The sequence below is a fragment of the Eucyclogobius newberryi genome, unplaced genomic scaffold (assembly GCF_026437365.1).
Source record: "Eucyclogobius newberryi isolate DKJ021-1_F unplaced genomic scaffold, fEucNew1.0.hap1 SCAF_19, whole genome shotgun sequence".
In the NCBI taxonomy this organism is placed as follows: domain Eukaryota; kingdom Metazoa; phylum Chordata; class Actinopteri; order Gobiiformes; family Gobiidae; genus Eucyclogobius; species Eucyclogobius newberryi.
In genome coordinates this window covers 6,890,622-6,909,739 of record NW_027315823.1, presented here as the reverse complement: position 1 = coordinate 6,909,739, position 19,118 = coordinate 6,890,622, and the positions used below count along the sequence as shown (strand labels likewise).

The 19,118-nt window shown below is 47.7% G+C and overlaps 1 protein-coding gene across 3 annotated transcripts in view; it reads left to right on the top strand.

Annotated features, from left to right (window-relative positions):
• The window catches only part of cpne5b (copine Vb), a 200,641-nt gene that overhangs the window by 40,893 nt on the left and 140,630 nt on the right, over positions 1–19,118 (top strand). For all 3 annotated transcript variants that reach the window (XM_072451532.1, XM_072451530.1, XM_072451531.1), the window contains exons 2-3: positions 12,423–12,463; positions 16,613–16,659. In XM_072451532.1, coding sequence (XP_072307633.1) covers positions 12,423–12,463; positions 16,613–16,659 — 88 coding nt within the window. The remainder of the gene's footprint in view (positions 1–12,422; positions 12,464–16,612; positions 16,660–19,118) is intronic.

Genomic DNA, 19,118 nt, shown 5'->3' with positions numbered 1-19,118 from the left:
TCATCTTTACGACTTCATCCGCGGGCCTTACGCGTGAAACCGTCCCCGTCGCGTCTTTAAACCCTTTTCCGTTGCGGCGGCAGATTGTAATATCCCTCCTCCGCGGAGCTGTCTGCGCGCCACGTGTTTTGATGATGGTTTTATTTATAGTTGCCGGGAAACGGGGCGGGAGCGGCGTGCGACTTGGGGCCGTGGGCGGCAGCGCGGCCGTCAGGAGGGTAATGAAAAGACTTCTGTGCGAGGGGGATCTCTGAGGCGGAGTCCTGCTGAGACTCGTCTGTGTTTGGGGGTTTTATGTGTCTGTATTTTTAGAGCCGCCGCACATCACGTCTGGGCCACAGGGATATGGAAGTAGCGCTTTGTTTTTTTTACCGTATTTTCAGTACTATAAGGCGCACTTAAAAGCCTTTACTTTTCTCAAAAAACGACAGGGCTTTATATTCCAGTGCGCCTTGTATATGGATTAATTCTGGTTGTGCTTTACTGACCTCGTAGCGATTTTGTGTGGCGCACGTTTTATTTCGCTCAATGCGCCTTATAGTCCGGTGCGCCTTATTTATGATCGAAAATAGACCATTCATTGACATTGCTTTATAATCAAGTGTGTCCTATAGTGTGGAAAATATGGTACTCTTATGCAGTTGACAACACAGCATTCTGAATTTAATTTAAATTAGTCAATTAGTGGCAAAAATGTGTGAGTCAATGATGAGTAATGGGTTTTTCTTTTGTTGGAGCGCAAAACACACTAAAATGTGAAAGAGCTACAGTCTAATAACAAATACAGAGGTCTACAACTGCTACACATTTAGTTTGAACCTGACATCTAAAAAAGAAAATAAAATCAGTCAATTTGTTGGGAAAATATCTTGTATATTGAGTTGAAGTGTCCTTTATCTCCCGTAGCGTTAGTCGCGGCAATAACAACAACGGAGAATTCCAGTTTCCATCCTGAGCGAAACAAAAGCTCCACGGACGAACAGGACAGGAGGCTTCGCCCGGTGGGAGGGGCTTACGCAACTCTGAAGAAAAAAACGACTTTTGGATGAGAGTCGAAATCTCTTGTTTTTCTCCAAAACTCCTGGTCGAGGGCTCGATTGTAGAGCTGCCAGATTGTAGATGTGTTGACCTGGTTTATGGTTCATATCTAATTATTGGCCCATGTGAAACAAACACATCTTCTACAGAAATGATCTTTTTCACAAAAGTCTCAGAAAATTGGTGCAATTGTTCAACTCCAAAGACGTGATTGTTGTCAGCTGAAAGAACTTTAAGCCATAAGATTAATATTCCAAGTTTGTGGAGCCAATCACTGATAAATAATAAGAAGCTTAAACGTTTGTGGATTTGGGATATCAGTCGTAGTTTTAGCGTTGACAAGTATCTACTCTTTGAAACCTTTGACAACCCTATAATTCATCCTGAAATACCTTCCGGAGTTGCCTAATTTCCTGCATTGAACACGAACCGATGATGAAAATGAGACGTCCGTCCCCCGGGAGACGAAGTGCTGCTGTTTTCACCGTCGCCGTCCAAATGGCGAGCCGGAGATTCACAAACACCTTTTTCTGGCTCGCGCCGAATCCCTGGCAACGTTTCACAGTTCTGACCTTATTCTTTCAAAAAAACAGCGTCTAAATATCCCAACAACGAGCTTCAAAACAATGTATTCACGCTGTCGGGCAGAGACGAACACGACACGCAGAGATATGCGCGCGTTTAACGTTTTTTACGCCGCGGTATTGGAGCGTCGTCAATCAGTCGGTCTTTATGGGCGACGCTGATGCGATTACGCCGCGCTAAACGGATAAAAAGTATAATCGCGCGCGGCCCGAAACGGATCCGCGCAAGCTAACCCGATTAGCGCAAAGGCTAGCGCTCCGATAACGCATTGTTCTCGCCCTAGGCCGCCGGTCCGTCGTGTTCAAACGAGCCGGACTTATTAACGCTCTAAATCTTTGCAGAAATCTGTCAAAGTGACAAAAGGAGCGCGTCTCGGGGGGGCTGCTGTGGCCCGGGGCTAAACGGTGGGTTTCACGTCGTCGTCGGGCGGTTACAGAGCGCTTGAGTCGCGTTACGGAAAGATTACAATGTGGGAATTTTAAAAAAAGACGAAAGGAAAATGACAATGGTGGGAAATTGCAAAACTGACAATATAGAGCAGAAGAACAAAGCAAAAGAACCACAGAGACCGTGATCTTCTGCTCCATTTTACTGCAGAAGCTTAAAAGAAAGTCTTATTTTTTTTAACCCTGATTGACTAACGTATGGATTTGATTTTATAATTCTATTGAAAACAACTTCAGAAAGAGGTTTATTGTCATTGTCAAGGAACAGAATTCACAAATATAGGAATTTGTCTCTGTGATTTGGTGCAACATAAAACAATAAAACAAGTCTGAAAAAAGAGAAACAATTTAAATCTGCTATGGGATAAAAATATATAATAATACAACAATAAGCTATAACATACAAAATAAGAATAAAAGTAAAAAAATAGGCTTAATATGTACACTAATTTACAGTTGAGTTTCATTAATATATACTTTTTTACGGTCAAACTAAACATAGTCATTATTTTTCATTATTATTATTATGAATATTTGACAGTGGGAAACACAAATGTATTTTTATGTCTCTGAATATAGTGATCCAAAATAGAGCTGCAAAATCAACCGAAATCACAATTTTAATTGACGTAATTAGCAAATTGCTAAGGCTGCAATCTTGGAAAAACATGCTGTTATTCTGCATAAAAGCTGCCGACGTTGTGGTTTAGCGCAGCACAAACATGAAATGCACAAGATTCTTTTAATAGTTTGACAGTTCAAAGGTTTCATTTTACTTCAGGTCTTTTTCTCATCTCTGCAGGGCGTGTTTAAAATGTGAACGTTGAACAGAATCCTACAAAAAAGATGAATCACAAATCTAATTGTGAGTTTTTAAAATAAATGATGTGTTTCTTATTATTATACTTCTGTGCCTAATCTATTTCTCTACTTAATCTGTGTTGCAACCCTAGAATTTCCCCATTGTGGTACAAATAAAGGTTCTCTTATCTTATCTTATCTTATCTTGTCTTAATAGTCGTTAAAACAATTCTAACAATATAGTTTCCACTCTCTATATTTGAATATTTACATCACACTGCTGTTTCACACGCTCGAATGTCCCAGTTAAACCATTTGACCGCGTTCAACACTACATCACACACACACACACACACACACACACACACACACACACACACACACACACACTACAAGGCTCTGAACATTAGAAGTAGTGTTCGCTGCGTGGTTAAGTGGCGTTACATCAGAGCCTCTGTCAAACGCAACAATCACATCTGAACGATAGACGACTGTAATGTGAGAGTGAATATGAGAGCGGCCACTGTAGAAACGCTCTGGCAGTGAGAAGTCGATCTGTCGGGCTTTAGCGGGGCTTTATTCTGCCCTGTGTGCATGTACTCTTTTCGTAGTACTTTTTTGTACATATGGTTATAGTTGCAGGAGAGCCAATGAAGCGTTGGTCTTGTGAGTGCAGTTCGACACATCCACATGTCAGCACATCGTCCCGGTTCCTTCTGCTCTCTATTGGCTTCCAGTTTCTTTTAGAATTGGTTTTAAAATGTTACTTTTTGTTTTTAAAGCTCTAAAGGGCTTGGGACCTCCTTTTCTGGCCGAGCTTCTGTCTGCCCCAAACCCTAGCAGGGCTCTAGGGTCTCTAAGGGCTCTAAGGGCTCTAAGGGCTCTAACGGCTCTAAAGTTGACACATTCGTTTCTGAGGACGTCCCCAGAGCCAGACTTAAATACTGGGGGGATCGAGCCTTCTCTGACGCTGGCCCCAGACTCTGGAACAAACGGCCCCCCGACATGAGCCCCACGACGTGAGCCCCCCAACATGAGCCCCCGACATGAGCCCCACGACATGAGCCCCATGACATGAGCCCCACGACATGAGCCCCACGACATGAGCCCCCGACATGAGCCCCACGACATGAGCCCCCGACATGAGCCCCACGACATGAGCCCCACGACATGAGCCCCACGACATGAGCCCCCCGACATGAGCCCCCGACATGAGCCCCACGACATGAGCCCCCGACATGAGCCCCACAACATGAGCCCCCGACATGAGCCCCACGACATGAGCCCCTCGACATGAGCCCCCGACATGAGCCCCACGACATGAGCCCCCGACATGAGCCCCACGACATGAGCCCCCGACATGAGCCCCACGACATGAGCCCCCGACATGAGCCCCACGACATGAGCCCCCGACATGAGCCCCCGACATGAGCCCCACGACATGAGCCCCCAACATAAGCCCCACGACATGAGCCCCCAACATGAGCCCCACGACATGAGCCCCACGACATGAGCCCCACGACATGAGCCCCCGACATGAGCCCCACGACATGAGCCCCCGACATGAGCCCCACGACATGAGCCCCCGACATGAGCCCCATGACATGAGCCTCCGACATGAGCCTCCGACATGAGCCCCCGACATGAGCCCCCGACATGAGCCCCACGACATGAGCCCCCGACATGAGCCCCACGACATGAGCCCCATGACATGAGCCCCAAGACATGAGCCCCCGACATGAGCCCCCGACATGAGCCCCCGACATGAGCCCCCCAACATGAGCCCCACGACATGAGTCCCCGACATGAGCCCCCGACATGAGCCCCACGACATGAGCCCCCGACATGAGCCCCCCGACATGAGCCCCCGACATGAGCCCCACGACATGAGCCCCCGACATGAGCTCCATGACATGAGCCCCACGACATGAGCCCCCTACATGAGCCCCCCGACATGAGCCCCATGACATGAGCCCCCCGACATGAGCCCCCCGACATGAGCCCCACAACATGAGTCCCCGACATGAGCCCCCGACATGAGCCCCATGACATGAGCCCCACGACATGAGCCCCACGACATGAGCCCCTCAACATGAGCCCCCCAACATGAGCCCCCGACATGAGCCCCACGACATGAGCCCCACGACATGAGCCCCACGACATGAGCCCCACGACATGAGCCCCCCGACATGAGCCCCCGACATGAGCCCCACGACATGAGCCCCCGACATGAGCCCCACAACATGAGCCCCCGACATGAGCCCCACGACATGAGCCCCTCGACATGAGCCCCCGACATGAGCCCCACGACATGAGCCCCCGACATGAGCCCCACGACATGAGCCCCCGACATGAGCCCCACGACATGAGCCCCCGACATGAGCCCCACGACATGAGCCCCCGACATGAGCCCCCGACATGAGCCCCACGACATGAGCCCCCGACATGAGCCCCACGACATGAGCCCCCAACATGAGCCCCACGACATGAGCCCCACGACATGAGCCCCACGACATGAGCCCCACGACATGAACCCCCGACATGAGCCCCATGACATGAGCCTCCGACATGAGCCTCCGACATGAGCCCCCGACATGAGCCCCCGACATGAGCCCCACGACATGAGCCCCCGACATGAGCCCCACGACATGAGCCCCATGACATGAGCCCCAAGACATGAGCCCCCGACATGAGCCCCCGACATGAGCCCCCGACATGAGCCCCCCAACATGAGCCCCACGACATGAGTCCCCGACATGAGCCCCCGACATGAGCCCCACGACATGAGCCCCCGACATGAGCCCCCCGACATGAGCCCCCGACATGAGCCCCACGACATGAGCCCCCGACATGAGCTCCATGACATGAGCCCCACGACATGAGCCCCCTACATGAGCCCCCCGACATGAGCCCCATGACATGAGCCCCCCGACATGAGCCCCCCGACATGAGCCCCACAACATGAGTCCCCGACATGAGCCCCCGACATGAGCCCCATGACATGAGCCCCACGACATGAGCCCCACGACATGAGCCCCTCGACATGAGCCCCCCAACATGAGCCCCCGACATGAGCCCCACGACATGAGCCCCACGACATGAGCCCCACGACATGAGCCCCCCGACATGAGCCCCCGACATGAGCCCCACGACATGAGCCCCCGACATGAGCCCCACGACATGAGCCCCCGACATGAGCCCCACGACATGAGCCCCACGACATGAGCCCCACGACATGAGCCCCACGACATGAGCCCCCGACATGAGCCCCACGACATGAGCCCCACGACATGAGCCCCACGACATGAGCCCCACGACATGAGCCCCCGACATGAGCCCCACGACATGAGCCCCTCGACATGAGCCCCCGACATGAGCCCCACGACATGAGCCCCCGACATGAGCCCCACGACATGAGCCCCCGACATGAGCCCCACGACATGAGCCCCCGACATGAGCCCCCGACATGAGCCCCATGACATGAGCCCCCGACATGAGCCCCACAACATGAGCCCCCAACATGAGCCCCACGACATGAGCCCCACGACATGAGCCCCACGACATGAGCCCCACGACATGAGCCCCCGACATGAGCCCCCGACATGAACCCCCGACATGAGCCCCATGACATGAGCCCCACGACATGAGCCTCCGACATGAGCCCCTCAACATGAGCCCCATGACATGAGCCCCACGACATGAGCCTCCGACATGAGCCTCCGACATGAGCCCCTCAACATGAGCCCCATGACATGAGCCCCAAGACATGAGCCCCCGACATGAGCCCCACGACATGAGTCCCCGACATGAGCCCCCGACATGAGCCCCACGACATGAGCCCCACGACATGAGCCCCCGACATGAGCCCCACGACATGAGCCCCCGACATGAGCCCCATGACATGAGCCTCATGACATGAGCCCCACGACATGAGCCCCCGACATGAGCCCCATGACATGAGCCTCATGACATGAGCCCCATGACATGAGCCCCATGACATGAGCCCCTCAACATGAGCCCCCGACATGAGCCCCCGACATGAGCCCCACGACATGAGCCCCATGACATGAGCCCCTCAACATGAGCCCCCGACATGAGCCCCATGACATGAGTCCCCGACATGAGCCCCCGACATGAGCCCCACGACATGAGCCCCATGACATGAGCCCCACGACATGAGCCCCACGACATGAGCCCCACGACATGAGCCCCCGACATGAGCCCCATGACATGAGCCCCACGACATGAGCCCCACGACATGAGCCCCACGACATGAGCCCCTCAACATGAGCCCCACGACATGAGCCTCCGACATGAGCCCCATGACATGAGCCCCATGACATGAGCCCCACGACATGAGCCTCACGACATGAGCCCCACGACATGAGCCACATGACATGAGCCCCCGACATGAGCCCCATGACATGAGCCCCACGACATGAGCCACATGACATGAGCCCCACGACATGAGCCCCCGACATGAGCCCCATGACATGAGCCCCACGGCATGAGCCCCCTACATGAGCCCCACGACATGAGCCCCCGACATGAGCCCCTCAACATGAGCCCCACGACATGAGCCCCCGACATGAGCCCCATGACATGAGCCCCAAGACATGAGCCCCCGACATGAGCCCCCGACATGAGCCCCCGACATGAGCCCGTTGGTCACTTTAAGTGTTAAAGGGCTCTATAAATAAAGGTTGATTGATTGATACGTCTGGTCGGATTATGCGGGGCCACACTTTGACCCACTGTTGACGAGGGCGTGGCTTCTGCTGCTGATCTTTCTCCATCATTCAAACATTCACACTGGCTCTTGTTCCTCTGAGCTCATGTTTTAGAACTGTAGAGTAAGTATTCAAAAGGACACTTGACTTTCTATATGTTAGGATTTGAGTGAGTGCTCCATCTGCTAGCAGAAGATGATTATCTAAGCTAAACAACTCCAGATGCGTTTTTGACGAGGTAATAGTGTTACAACACGGTTCAAAACAAAACAAAAAGTCAATGTTGTATAATACTTTCAGCTCCCAATGTGTAAAAGCAGTATTTGATTCCAGTAATTGTTTTAACATTCTAAACTCCTTCGGTCTTAAGTGGCCAGGAACACTCCCACGCTCCCGGTATTTTAACACATGGATCCAGTAGGAAGTGTCCTCCTCCTCTTCATCACGTTTATATACGGAACGTGATTCTTGTGTTTTCTTTATTGGCAAAACTTGAGACCGTCATTAAAAGCGAGCCCTATAAAAAGCAGACACTGATGGAACATATGCGCCTCTTTTCAGACGTAATGGAGATTGATGTGTGCCGTGCTCGGTGAAACGCCTTCAACAAACGAAGAGACGGTTCCGAGACTGTATTGTCCCGAGACGTTCAAGCGGTCACTGCGTTTACTTTAGTAAGCACTCGAGGAAAGGGATTTGCACGCGCAGCAATTAGAAACGAACCGCTTTCTAGTGAAACGTACGTGTTGCTTTGGCTCAACACACCGCGGTTTCCGTTCCGTTCCATTATTTATGTGACGTGGGAACATTTGTTAGTATGATTCCAAACTGAATCGCGCTTAAGACCATTGGAGTTCTGTAAGGCCAAACATTGCCGTATTGTTTTTTTTCAGTTCGCGCCTGAGGGTTTCGTTCGGCGGCTCGAGCGTTGCAAGAAATGTGTGGAAAGGTCAGCTGAAAACAGACGAGCTTCAGTCACACAGAATATAAAAACAGAACAAGCAGGTAAACAGAGTGGAGGTCAGAGCCCGAAGGTGTGGAGGTCTGGGACGGCAGCAGAGGGAGCAGACGGCTGAGGGGGCTGAAGGAGGCTGAAGGAGGCTGAAGGGGGCCGGAGGGGGCCGGAGGGGGCCGAAGGGGGCACGCACACAGTATGTTATTACAAAAGAAAAGCAAATTGTGCTTTTCGGCAGCTGAAATATGTGGACTATCGCTGGAAAAAGCGGAATATTTGGTCAAATTCTCGGTGAAGATTGGAGCGAATCAAGTCTGTGTTTCTGCTCAAATAGAAACACTGCTTAGATCCTTCTGATTCGCCTTGTTCACTTTGGTTCGTTTGACGGTTCTGCGCTATTGTGATCCTTCTGAGTCGCCTTGTTCGCTTTGTTTCGTGATCCTTCTGAGACGCTTTGTTCGCTTTGGTTCGTTTGGCCGTTTTGCGCTAGCGTGATCCTTCTGAGTCGCCTTGTTCGCTTTGGTTCGGTTGATCGTTTTACGCTAGCGTGATTCTTCTGAGTCGCCTTGTTCGCTTGGTTCGTTTGATCGTTTTGGCGCTAGCATCCTTCTGAGACGCCTTGTTCGCTTTGGTTCGTTTGATTGTTTTGGCGCTAGCGTGATCCTTCTGAGACGCCTTGTTCGCTTTAGTTTGTTTGATCGTTTTGGCGCTAGCATGATCCTTCTGAGACGCCTTGTTCTCTCTGGTTCGTTTGACCTTTTTGCGCTAGCGTGATCCTTCTGAGACGCTTTGTTCGCTTTGGTTCGTTTGGCCGTTTTGCGCTAGCGTGATCCTTCTGAGTCGCCTTGTTCGCTTTGGTTCGGTTGATCGTTTTACGCTAGCGTGATTCTTCTGAGTCGCCTTGTTCGCTTGGTTCGTTTGATCGTTTTGGCGCTAGCATCCTTCTGAGACGCCTTGTTCGCTTTGGTTCGTTTGATTGTTTTGGCGCTAGCGTGATCCTTCTGAGACGCCTTGTTCGCTTTAGTTTGTTTGATCGTTTTGGCGCTAGCATGATCCTTCTGAGACGCCTTGTTCTCTCTGGTTCGTTTGACCTTTTTGCGCTAGCGTGATCCTTCTGAGACGTCTTGTTCGCTTTGGTTCGTTTGATCGTTTTGGTGCTAGCGTGATCCTTCTGAGACGCCTTGTTCGCTTTGGTTCGTTTGATCGTTTTGGCGCTAGCGTGATCCTTCTGAGACGCCTTGTTCGCGTTGCTTCGTTTGATCGTTTTGGCGCTAGCGTGATCCTTCTGAGACGCCTTGTTCGCTTTGGTTCATTTGACCATTTTGCGCTAGCGTGATCCTTCTGCGACGCCTTGTTTGCTTTGGTTCGTTTGACCGTTTTGCACCACCGAGATCCTTCTGAGTTGCCTTGTTCGCTTTGGTTCGTTTGGCTGTTTTGTGCTAACGGAACCGTGAATTCTCCCGTCGTCCGAGCAGTCTGGCCGTCTGCTCGTGACCTCGGGCTGAAGCGGACTTGAGTCCTGCAGCAGGACGATCATCTGAAACACCAGCGAGTCCAGCTCTGCATGACAAAATGAAGACTTTAGAGAGGCCTCGTCAAAGTCCTGACCTGAATCATATTGAGATGCCCGAAATTTGTGCCCGAAAACGTCCTGGAAAAAGCGGGTTAGGGTTAGGGTTAACATCTGTGAACCTAACCCCAAACATCTGTGAAGACCAGCTGCAGGGGGCGATAGTGAGACGTCCACCTGAGATGTTCCTGGAGTGAAACATCTGTGAAGACCAGCTGCAGGGGGCGATAGTGAGACGTCCACCTGAGATGTTCCTGGAGCAAAACATCTTGTGAAGACCAGCTGCAGGGGGCGATAGAGAGACGTCCACCTGAGATGTTCCTGGAGCAAAACATCTTGTGAAGACCAGCTGCAGGGGGCGATAGTGAGACGTCCACCTGAGATGTTCCAGGAGTGAAACATCTGTGAAGACCAGCTGCAGGGGGCGATAGAGAGACGTCCACCTGAGATGTTCCAGGAGTGAAACATCTGTGAAGACCAGCTGCAGGGGGCGATAGAGAGACGTCCACCTGAGATGTTCCTGGAGTGAAACATCTGTGAAGACCAGCTGCAGGGGGCGATAGTGAGACGTCCACCTGAGATGTGCCAGGAGCGAAACATCTTGTGAAGGCTCTCTCCGGCTCCACGGCGGCTCCGGCTCCAGGGCGGCTCTGGCTCCAGGGCGGCTCTGGCTTCAGGGCGGCTCCGGCTCCAGGGCGGCTCTGGCTCCAGGGCGGCTCCGGCTCCAGGGAGTCGGGCACAGCTTCTTGGCAGATGTGCTCAGATCTTTTATTCAATGTTTTTGAATTAGAATTTAGCTGAAAGTCATTCTCAAAACAATGGCGTGTATCAACTTTTCGACAACCGTCCGAGTCGTGAATCCAAATATTCAAATACGTCACAGTGAGGCGATCAAACTCCTGTTCCTCTGCTCTCAGCTCATCAGGTTGATTACAGCAGGACTAAAAATAAAGCCTTTTACTGAAGTTCGAGGGAAAGCAATGTGTTTAACTTGTTGCTGGGAAACCACAGTGTCCAAGCTACTGTCGATCCATTAACACAATCATTACAGAGTTCTTCTATAAGCCTCATCTGAACTTCAGTTTATCCTGCTCGTGTTCGCCCACAAACCCAAATGTTGGTGGTTCAATCCCCAAATTTCAAAGGCTGCAATATTTTAGAATGTCTTTGTTAAAAAAGAGAAAAATGCACTTTGATTTCTTTCCAAAATCACACAGTCCTGGTTTAGTCTGTGGTTTAGTCTGTGGTTTAGTCTCTGTTTAGTCTTGGTTTATTCTGTGGTTTAGTCTGTGGTTTTGTCTGTGGTTTTGTCTGTGGTTTAGTCTGTGGTTTAGTCTTGGTTTAGTCTTGGTTTAGTCTTGGTTTAGTCTGTGGTTTAGTCTGTGGTTTAGTCTCTGTTTAGTCTGTGGTTTAGTCTGTGGTTTAGTCTTGGTTTAGTCTGTGGTTTAGTCTGTGGTTTAGTCTCTGGTTTAGTCTCTGTTTAGTCTGTGGTTTAGTCTCTGGTTTAGTCTCTGTTTAGTCTTGGTTTAGTCTCTGTTTAGTCTGTGGTTTAGTCTCTGGTTTAGTCTGTGTTTTAGTCTGTGGTTTAGTCTCTGGTTTAGTCTGTGGTTTAGTCTCTGGTTTAGTCTGTGGTTTAGTCTGTGGTTTAGTCTCTGTTTAGTCTGTGGTTTAGTCTCTGTTTAGTCTCTCTCCTCCTTGTTTCTTCTTCCTGCACTAACAGATTTACATGATTCTGTTTAATCAATGCTCCTCTTTTGTTCAAACCTAGCTTTTCTAAGATGGCTGCTGTACTGAGATGTTCATGTGTTCTCTCTATTATACGTGTGTCCAACAACAACAACAACAACAACAACAACAACAACAACAACAAGTGCTTTTATCGAGATTCAGTCGTTTCTAATCAGAGCTTCAGAGGAATGACTCTTTATGTGTTAAACGGTTCAAAGTCTGTATTGTTTGAGTGCATGAAATGGACATTGTCACACATTTGGAGTTGTTTTTAATGAGATCGATATGAAGAAAAATACTGTTGCTTTTCGTCAGATGTTTCCGTCCTAAACTGCGCCTCAAACAAGATTCAGAAAATGTGAAATGCTCTTTGCTTTTTTTGCTCACACGACAAGCTAAATATTCACAAAACGAGCGTGTCTGAAGTGTCTCCAGTGGTCGCGGCTTTGATGTGGCCCCAGAACATCCCATAATCCCCGCTAAAGGCTAACCGCTAAAGGCTAACCGCTAACTGCTAACCGCTAAACGACAGAACTGAACCCTGACTCTTTCCTCCTCTTGTTTTTCAGGAATCTTCTGGACAAAGACACGTTCTCCAAGTCCGACCCATGTAAGTTGTATCTATTATTCTAAGGATTCCAGAGAATGAGTTTAATTATTCAAATACGACAATATTTTTTTATAATGACAAATATTTCTTCTTTCAAATAGTTGATTAGTCACAATTAGTCAGTGAATCTTTGCGGTCTAATCTAATCTACATTAAAGGAGCACCACGTAACGCTTGTTTCCATGGCGATTTTAATGCTTCGTCCGGAATGTTCCACAGTGCAGCATTTTGTCTTTTCTGTCTTGTATTGGTGCAAAGTGTTATTATTATTATTATTACTAAAAGGAATTGCAGCTCTGATACGTTTACCGGACGTGTCGCGTAGATCTGTGGAGAGGCGAGCCCGCTCACAGAAAGAATGGATGTTTTTTTGGAGGTATTTTTGCAGCAATGAGTGAAAAAGCGTAATAAAAAATAAAAATCTGAATTAAAAAAAAAATGTCTTCTTATTTCTACTAATTTGTCTAAAAATGTATAAAAAACAAGAATGTGACTCATATATTTAAGAACAAGAGTTTCAAATGAGAGAAAAGTAAAAAGTTTGAAATAAAAAAGATAGACTTATTAATCGATTGATCAAATTATTATTATTATTATTGTTATTGTTTTTATATATTATTTTTATATTGTTATTATTTTTATTTATCATTATTTTTTATTATTTATCTTTTTTCTTCTTCTTTTTTTTTACTTTTTAATTAAAACAAAAATATTATTTTTCTACAACAACCAAAACGCTACAAACAAAAGAAACAGGAAATAATAAAATGCTAGAGTAAACATACAATTCAGCATCGATTTCCAACACGACTTTGTCATTTTTTATCCTTTTCCTTTTTACATATGTGTGCCATGTTTGTGCGTTCTGGTCGTTTCCCTGGCAGCGCTGGGGCTGTTTTGGCATGTTTCTTTGGCATGTTTCTTTGGCGTGTTTCTATGGTGTGTTTCTTTGGGGTGTTTCTTTGGCGTGTTTCTTTGGCGTATTTCTTTGGCGTTTCTTTGGCATGTTTCTGTTTCTTTGGCGTGTTTCTATAGCGTGTTTCTATGGCGTGTTTCTATAGCGTGTTTCTATGGCGTGTTTCTTTGGCGTGTTTCTATGGCGTGTTTCTATGGCGTGTTTCTTTGGCGTGTTTCTATGGCGTGTTTCTATGGCGTGTTTCTATGGCGTGTTTCTTTGGCGTGTTTCTTTGGCGTGTTTCTATGGCGTGTTTCTTTGGCGTGTTTCTTTGGCGTGTTTCTATGGCGTGTTTCTTTGGCGTGTTTCTTTGGTGTGTTTCTTTGGCGTGTTTCTTTGGCGTGTTTCTTTGGCGTGTTTCTATGGCATGTTTCTTTGGCGTGTTTCTATGGCGTGTTTCATTGGCGTGTTTCTTTGGCGTGTTTCTATGCCGTGTTTCTTTGGTGTGTTTCTATGGCCTGTTTCTTTGGCGTGTTTCTTTGGCATGTTTCTATGCCGTGTTTCTTTGGCATGTTTCTATGGCGTGTTTCTTTGGCATGTTTCTATGGCGTGTTTCTATGGCGTGTTTCTTTGGCGTGTTTCTATGGCGTGTTTCTTTGGCGTGTTTCTATGCCGTGTTTCTTTGGCGTGTTTCTTTGGCGTGTTTCTATGCCGTGTTTCTATGCCGTGTTTCTTTGGCGTGTTTCTATGGCGTGTTTCTTTGGCGTGTTTCTATGGCGTGTTTCTTTGGTGTGTTTCTATGGCCTGTTTCTTTGGCGTGTTTCTTTGGCATGTTTCTATGCCGTGTTTCTTTGGCGTGTTTCTTTGGCATGTTTCTATGGCGTGTTTCTATGGCGTGTTTCTTTGGCGTGTTTCTATGGCGTGTTTCTTTGGCGTGTTTCTATGCCGTGTTTCTTTGGCGTGTTTCTTTGGCGTGTTTCTATGCCGTGTTTCTATGCCGTGTTTCTTTGGCGTGTTTCTTTGGCGTGTTTCTATGGCGTGTTTCTTTGGCGTGTTTCTTTGGCGTGTTTCTATGGCATGTTTCTTTGACGTGTTTCTATGGCGTGTTTCATTGGCGTGTTTCTTTGGCGTGTTTCTTTGACATGTTTCTTTGGCGCGTTTCTATGGCGTGTTTCTATGACGTGTTTCTATGGCGTGTTTCTTTGGCGTGTTTCTATGGCATGTTTCTTTGGTGTGTTTCTATGGCCTGTTTCTTTGGCGTGTTTCTATGGCGTGTTTCTTTGGCGTGTTTCTATGGCGTGTTTCTTTGGTGTGTTTCTATGGCGTGTTTCTATGGCGTGTTTCTTTGGCGTGTTTCTATGGCGTGTTTCTTTGGCGTGTTTCTATGGCGTGTTTCTTTGGCGTGTTTCTTTGGCGTGTTTCTATGGCATGTTTCTTTGGCGTGTTTCTATGGCGTGTTTCATTGGCGTGTTTCTTTGGCGTGTTTCTTTGACGTGTTTCTTTGGCGCGTTTCTATGGCGTGTTTCTATGGCGTGTTTCTTTGGCGTGTTTCTATGGCGTGTTTCTTTGGTGTGTTTCTATGGCCTGTTTCTTTGGCGTGTTTCTATGGTGTGTTTCTTTGGCGTGTTTCTATGGCGTGTTTCTTTGGTGTGTTTCTATGGCGTGTTTCTATGGCGTGTTTCTTTGGCGTGTTTCTATGGCGTGTATCTTTGGCGTGTTTCTATGGCGTGTTTCTTTGGCGTGTTTCTATGGCGTGTTTCTTTGGCATGTTTCTTTGGCATGTTTCTTTGGCGTGTTTCTTTGGCGTGTTTCTTTGGCGTGTTTCTATGCCGTGTTTCTTTGGCGTGTTTCTATGGCGTGTTTCTATGGCGTGTTTCTTTGGCGTGTTTCTATGGCGTGTTTCTTTGGCGTGTTTCTATGCCGTGTTTCTTTGGCATGTTTTTTGGCGTGTTTCTATGGCGTGTTTCTTTGGCGTGTTTCTATGGCGTGTTTCTATGGCGTGTTTCTTTGGCGTGTTTCTATGGCGTGTTTCTTTGGCGTGTTTCTATGCCGTGTTTCTATGGCGTGTTTCTTTGGCGTGTTTCTATGGCGTGTTTCTTTGGCGTGTTTCTATGCCGTGTTTCTTTGGCGTGTTTCTTTGGCGTGTTTCTTTAGCATGTTTCTATGACGTGTTTCTTTGGCGTGTTTCTTTGGCATGTTTCTATGGCGTGTTTCTATGGCGTGTTTCTTTGGCGTGTTTCTATGCCGTGTTTCTTTGGCGTGTTTCTATGGCGTGTTTCTATGGCGTGTTTCTATGGCGTGTTTCTTTGGCGTGTTTCTATGGCGTGTTTCTTTGGCGTGTTTATTTGGCGTGTTTCTTTGGCGTGTTCTCTGAGCCGGAGCACACACCTCACGATGAGTCCACATCTGTGTTTGTCCCATTTTTGTCTCTGATTCTGAGCCAACGCCTGCTCTTTTCCTCTCTCTCCTCCTCCTTGTCTCTCTCTCCTCCTTCTCTCTTCTTTCTCTCTTCTCCTCTATTCTCCTCCGCTCTTCTTCTTCTTCTTCTTCTTCTTCTTCTTCTTCTTCTTCTTCTTCTTCTTCTTCTTCTTCTTCTTCTTCTTCTTCTTCTCCTCCTCCTCTCTTCTTCTTCTCTCTCCTCCTCACGCTCCTCTAAGTAGTTAAAGCTTTAATAAATGGTATTCTCTTTCACTAATATTCAAACGCAGTAGTACAGTAATAATGTATTACAGTATTACAGTATTACAGTAATACTGTAATACTGTAATACTGTATTACTGTAATACTGTAATACTGTATTACTGTATTACTGTAATACTGTATTACTGTATTACTGTATTACTGTAATACTGTATTACTGTATTACTGTAATACTGTATTACTGTATTACTGTATTACTGTAATACTGTAATACTGTATTACTGTAATACTGTAATACTGTATTACTGTAATACTGTAATAACGTATTACTGTCAAACTGTATAATAAATAAACACTTTAGTAGTTCATTTTTACCTTTAGTGAATCATTTCTTCCGCTCAGACAACGTCAATGAAAATGTACCCACGATAAATTGACCTCCCAACAATAGTTCCGTGTCGTGTATTGAACGATGAGTTGACTGTAACCATAGCGACAGGCCTACACTTTACAAACTGCAGACTGTGGAACTCTGGGGAGTGTGTAGCGCATGTGAACAACGTCACGTGTGTCGTAAAGTCATGTGTGTTTAAACGTGTGTCTTTTGTCCACAGTGTGCGTGGCCTACACACAGGGGGTGGAGACTAAGCAGTGGAGAGAGGTAAGACCACGCCCCCTCTGACCCCGACACTCGACTGTGCGCTTTACTGTGTCCAGTGCTGACCACTCACATCTCCATCTCAAGCGCTTTACAGTTGTGGTTGTGCTTTTGCCCACAAACTGGAAGGTTAGCGGTTCAGTCCGAGGTCACGTGCCCCTTCACCCTTGACCCTTGACCCTTCACCCGCCTCGAGGGGGGAATTCTGACACGTTCAGTGCTACAGTTGGCTTCACTGCGGCTAAACCAAATTAAGAGCGGATCAAATGAGAACAAATTTCCCTAAAAAGTCAAGTTTAAGACGATAAGACCTTAAAACCCTTAAAGCGGCTCGTGTCTGCAGAAGAGCTCGTTATGAGGAGCCCTCACTCTAACGACCAGAGCTGACAGTCTCTCCTCTCTCTCTTTCTCTCTCCTTCCAGCTCTCTCTCTCCCTCCCCCCCTCTCTCTCTCCCTTCCCCACTCTCTCTCCCCCCTCCCTCCCCCCTCTCTCTCCCTTCCCCCCCTCTCTCTCCCTTCCCCCCTCCCTCTCTCTTCCCCTCTATCTCCCTTCCCCCCTCTCCTTCTCTTCTCCCCTCTCTCCCTTCCCCTCTTTCTCACTCCCCCCTCTCTCTCTCCCTCTCTCTTTCTCACTCCCCCCTCTTTCTCTCCCTCTCTCTTTCTCTCCCCCTCCCCCTCTCTCTCTCTTCCCTCTCTCTCTCTCTTCCCCTCTCTCTCTCTCTTCCCCTCTCTCTCTCCCTTCCCCTCTCTCTTTCTCTCCCCCCTCTCTCTCTCTCCCCCTCTCTCTCTCTCCCCCTCTCTCTCTCTCCGGTGCTAATTGAACCGGTGTCCGAGCGTCCGGAAAGTGCGCTCTAATTAGACGCTTCGTCAGCGAGATTTGCCTCCGGAGCGCGGGGATCGATACGTTGACATTTGGACCCTAAACGGCTCCGCGGGCCACAGCCTCCTCCCACTTTACACATGTTAATTATAAGTTCACGTTAGGCACTGTCTCTCTGTCCGTACAACTCTATCACTGGACCAAAAGTCGTTTATCGAAGTCAGGACGTTGCACACTGCTCTCTGCATCGCCGCTCACTGCATCGCCGCACTCCGCATCGCCGCTCCCCGCATCGCCGCTCTCCGCATTGCCGCTCTCTGCATCGCCGCTCTCTCTTATAGCGCCCCCTCTGGACCAGTGTGAGGAACTGCACGGTGCCTGGAGTTCAACAAAGCCTCGTTCAAACAGAAGCGTATGATGTTACTTCCTTTAAAGGTGTTTGGTCTGAGAGCGGGCCCAATCCCTTTGAATCCAACCGATGTGATTGACAGGTGGATTAACCAATCACAGAAGCGCACGGCCCGTTTGCATCAAAACAACTACGAATAAACTCGAAAGAAGTCAAAGAAGTTATAGATGATTCCAGGGTATTCAGACTGAGCATGTGAACCATGTAGAACCAGTTGTTTATCTGTCAGGGTTCGAGACCGAGTGGGCGGGGCTTAGACATGTAATTAATCACATGCTTCAAAATTGCGTCTTTTAATAATCCTCCGTCCCGCTTTTTCGGCCAAAACTAAAAATGCCCAACTCTAAAATACACAACAAATCTGTATTTTAGGTATGTTTTGAAACGGCACGTCCAATATTGATGTTTAAATAATCCATAATTAATAGTCAAACTTCACATGGCACCGTTCGTCGACCTTTGCTGGTAATTTAAATGCAAATCATCAGCAGAGTTTATTGCCCGCTCGCATGTTCCGTCAGCCCCACTTGACTTTTCTCAGCCAGTTTCAGCCGTTCATAATTTCCTTTCATAATTTCCTGCGCCGCGCAAAAAGCATGATTTTTCATACTAACGGCCTCTGCCCCGCGCGACCGTCTGCGGGTTCCTGCGGCGCGAACCTCCGCAGACACGTATTTCCTCCTCTGTCGCGTCCACACTTCGTACCTCGTGTTTTGTCGCATTGTCGATGTTAATTTAAAGCGTGTTAAATATTAAAATTGGCCCAAAGCCGCTGTAGCTTTGAGACACGGAGCTTTTAGAGAGACAGAAGTGTCAATATTCACCTCGTTCGTCACGTTGTCAAGACTGTCAGCTCGACTCTCTGTCCGTAGATAATATTTATGGAGCTTTTTTAAAATGCAAAGTCATCAGAATCATAAAAAGCCAGGATGACGGCGAATAACACATTTTATCAGATCAAAATTCAAACGTTTTAAGTCTTTATTACAAAAAAGCTGTATTTATGTATTTATTTTTAATTCCAGGGTGTAGTTACTATTACAAATAATTAAAAAAAAATATTAAATATAATAAATCGATAAATAAAACTCTTTTTGACCTCATTTTTATTCCAGCTTCATAAAAAGTATAATTTGTGGTAAAATCTGTAATTTTACTGTAGTCAATGAAAGAAAAAGAGAAAAAAACAACACATTTAACGAGTCTTCCATTTTCTACTATTACATTAAAAAT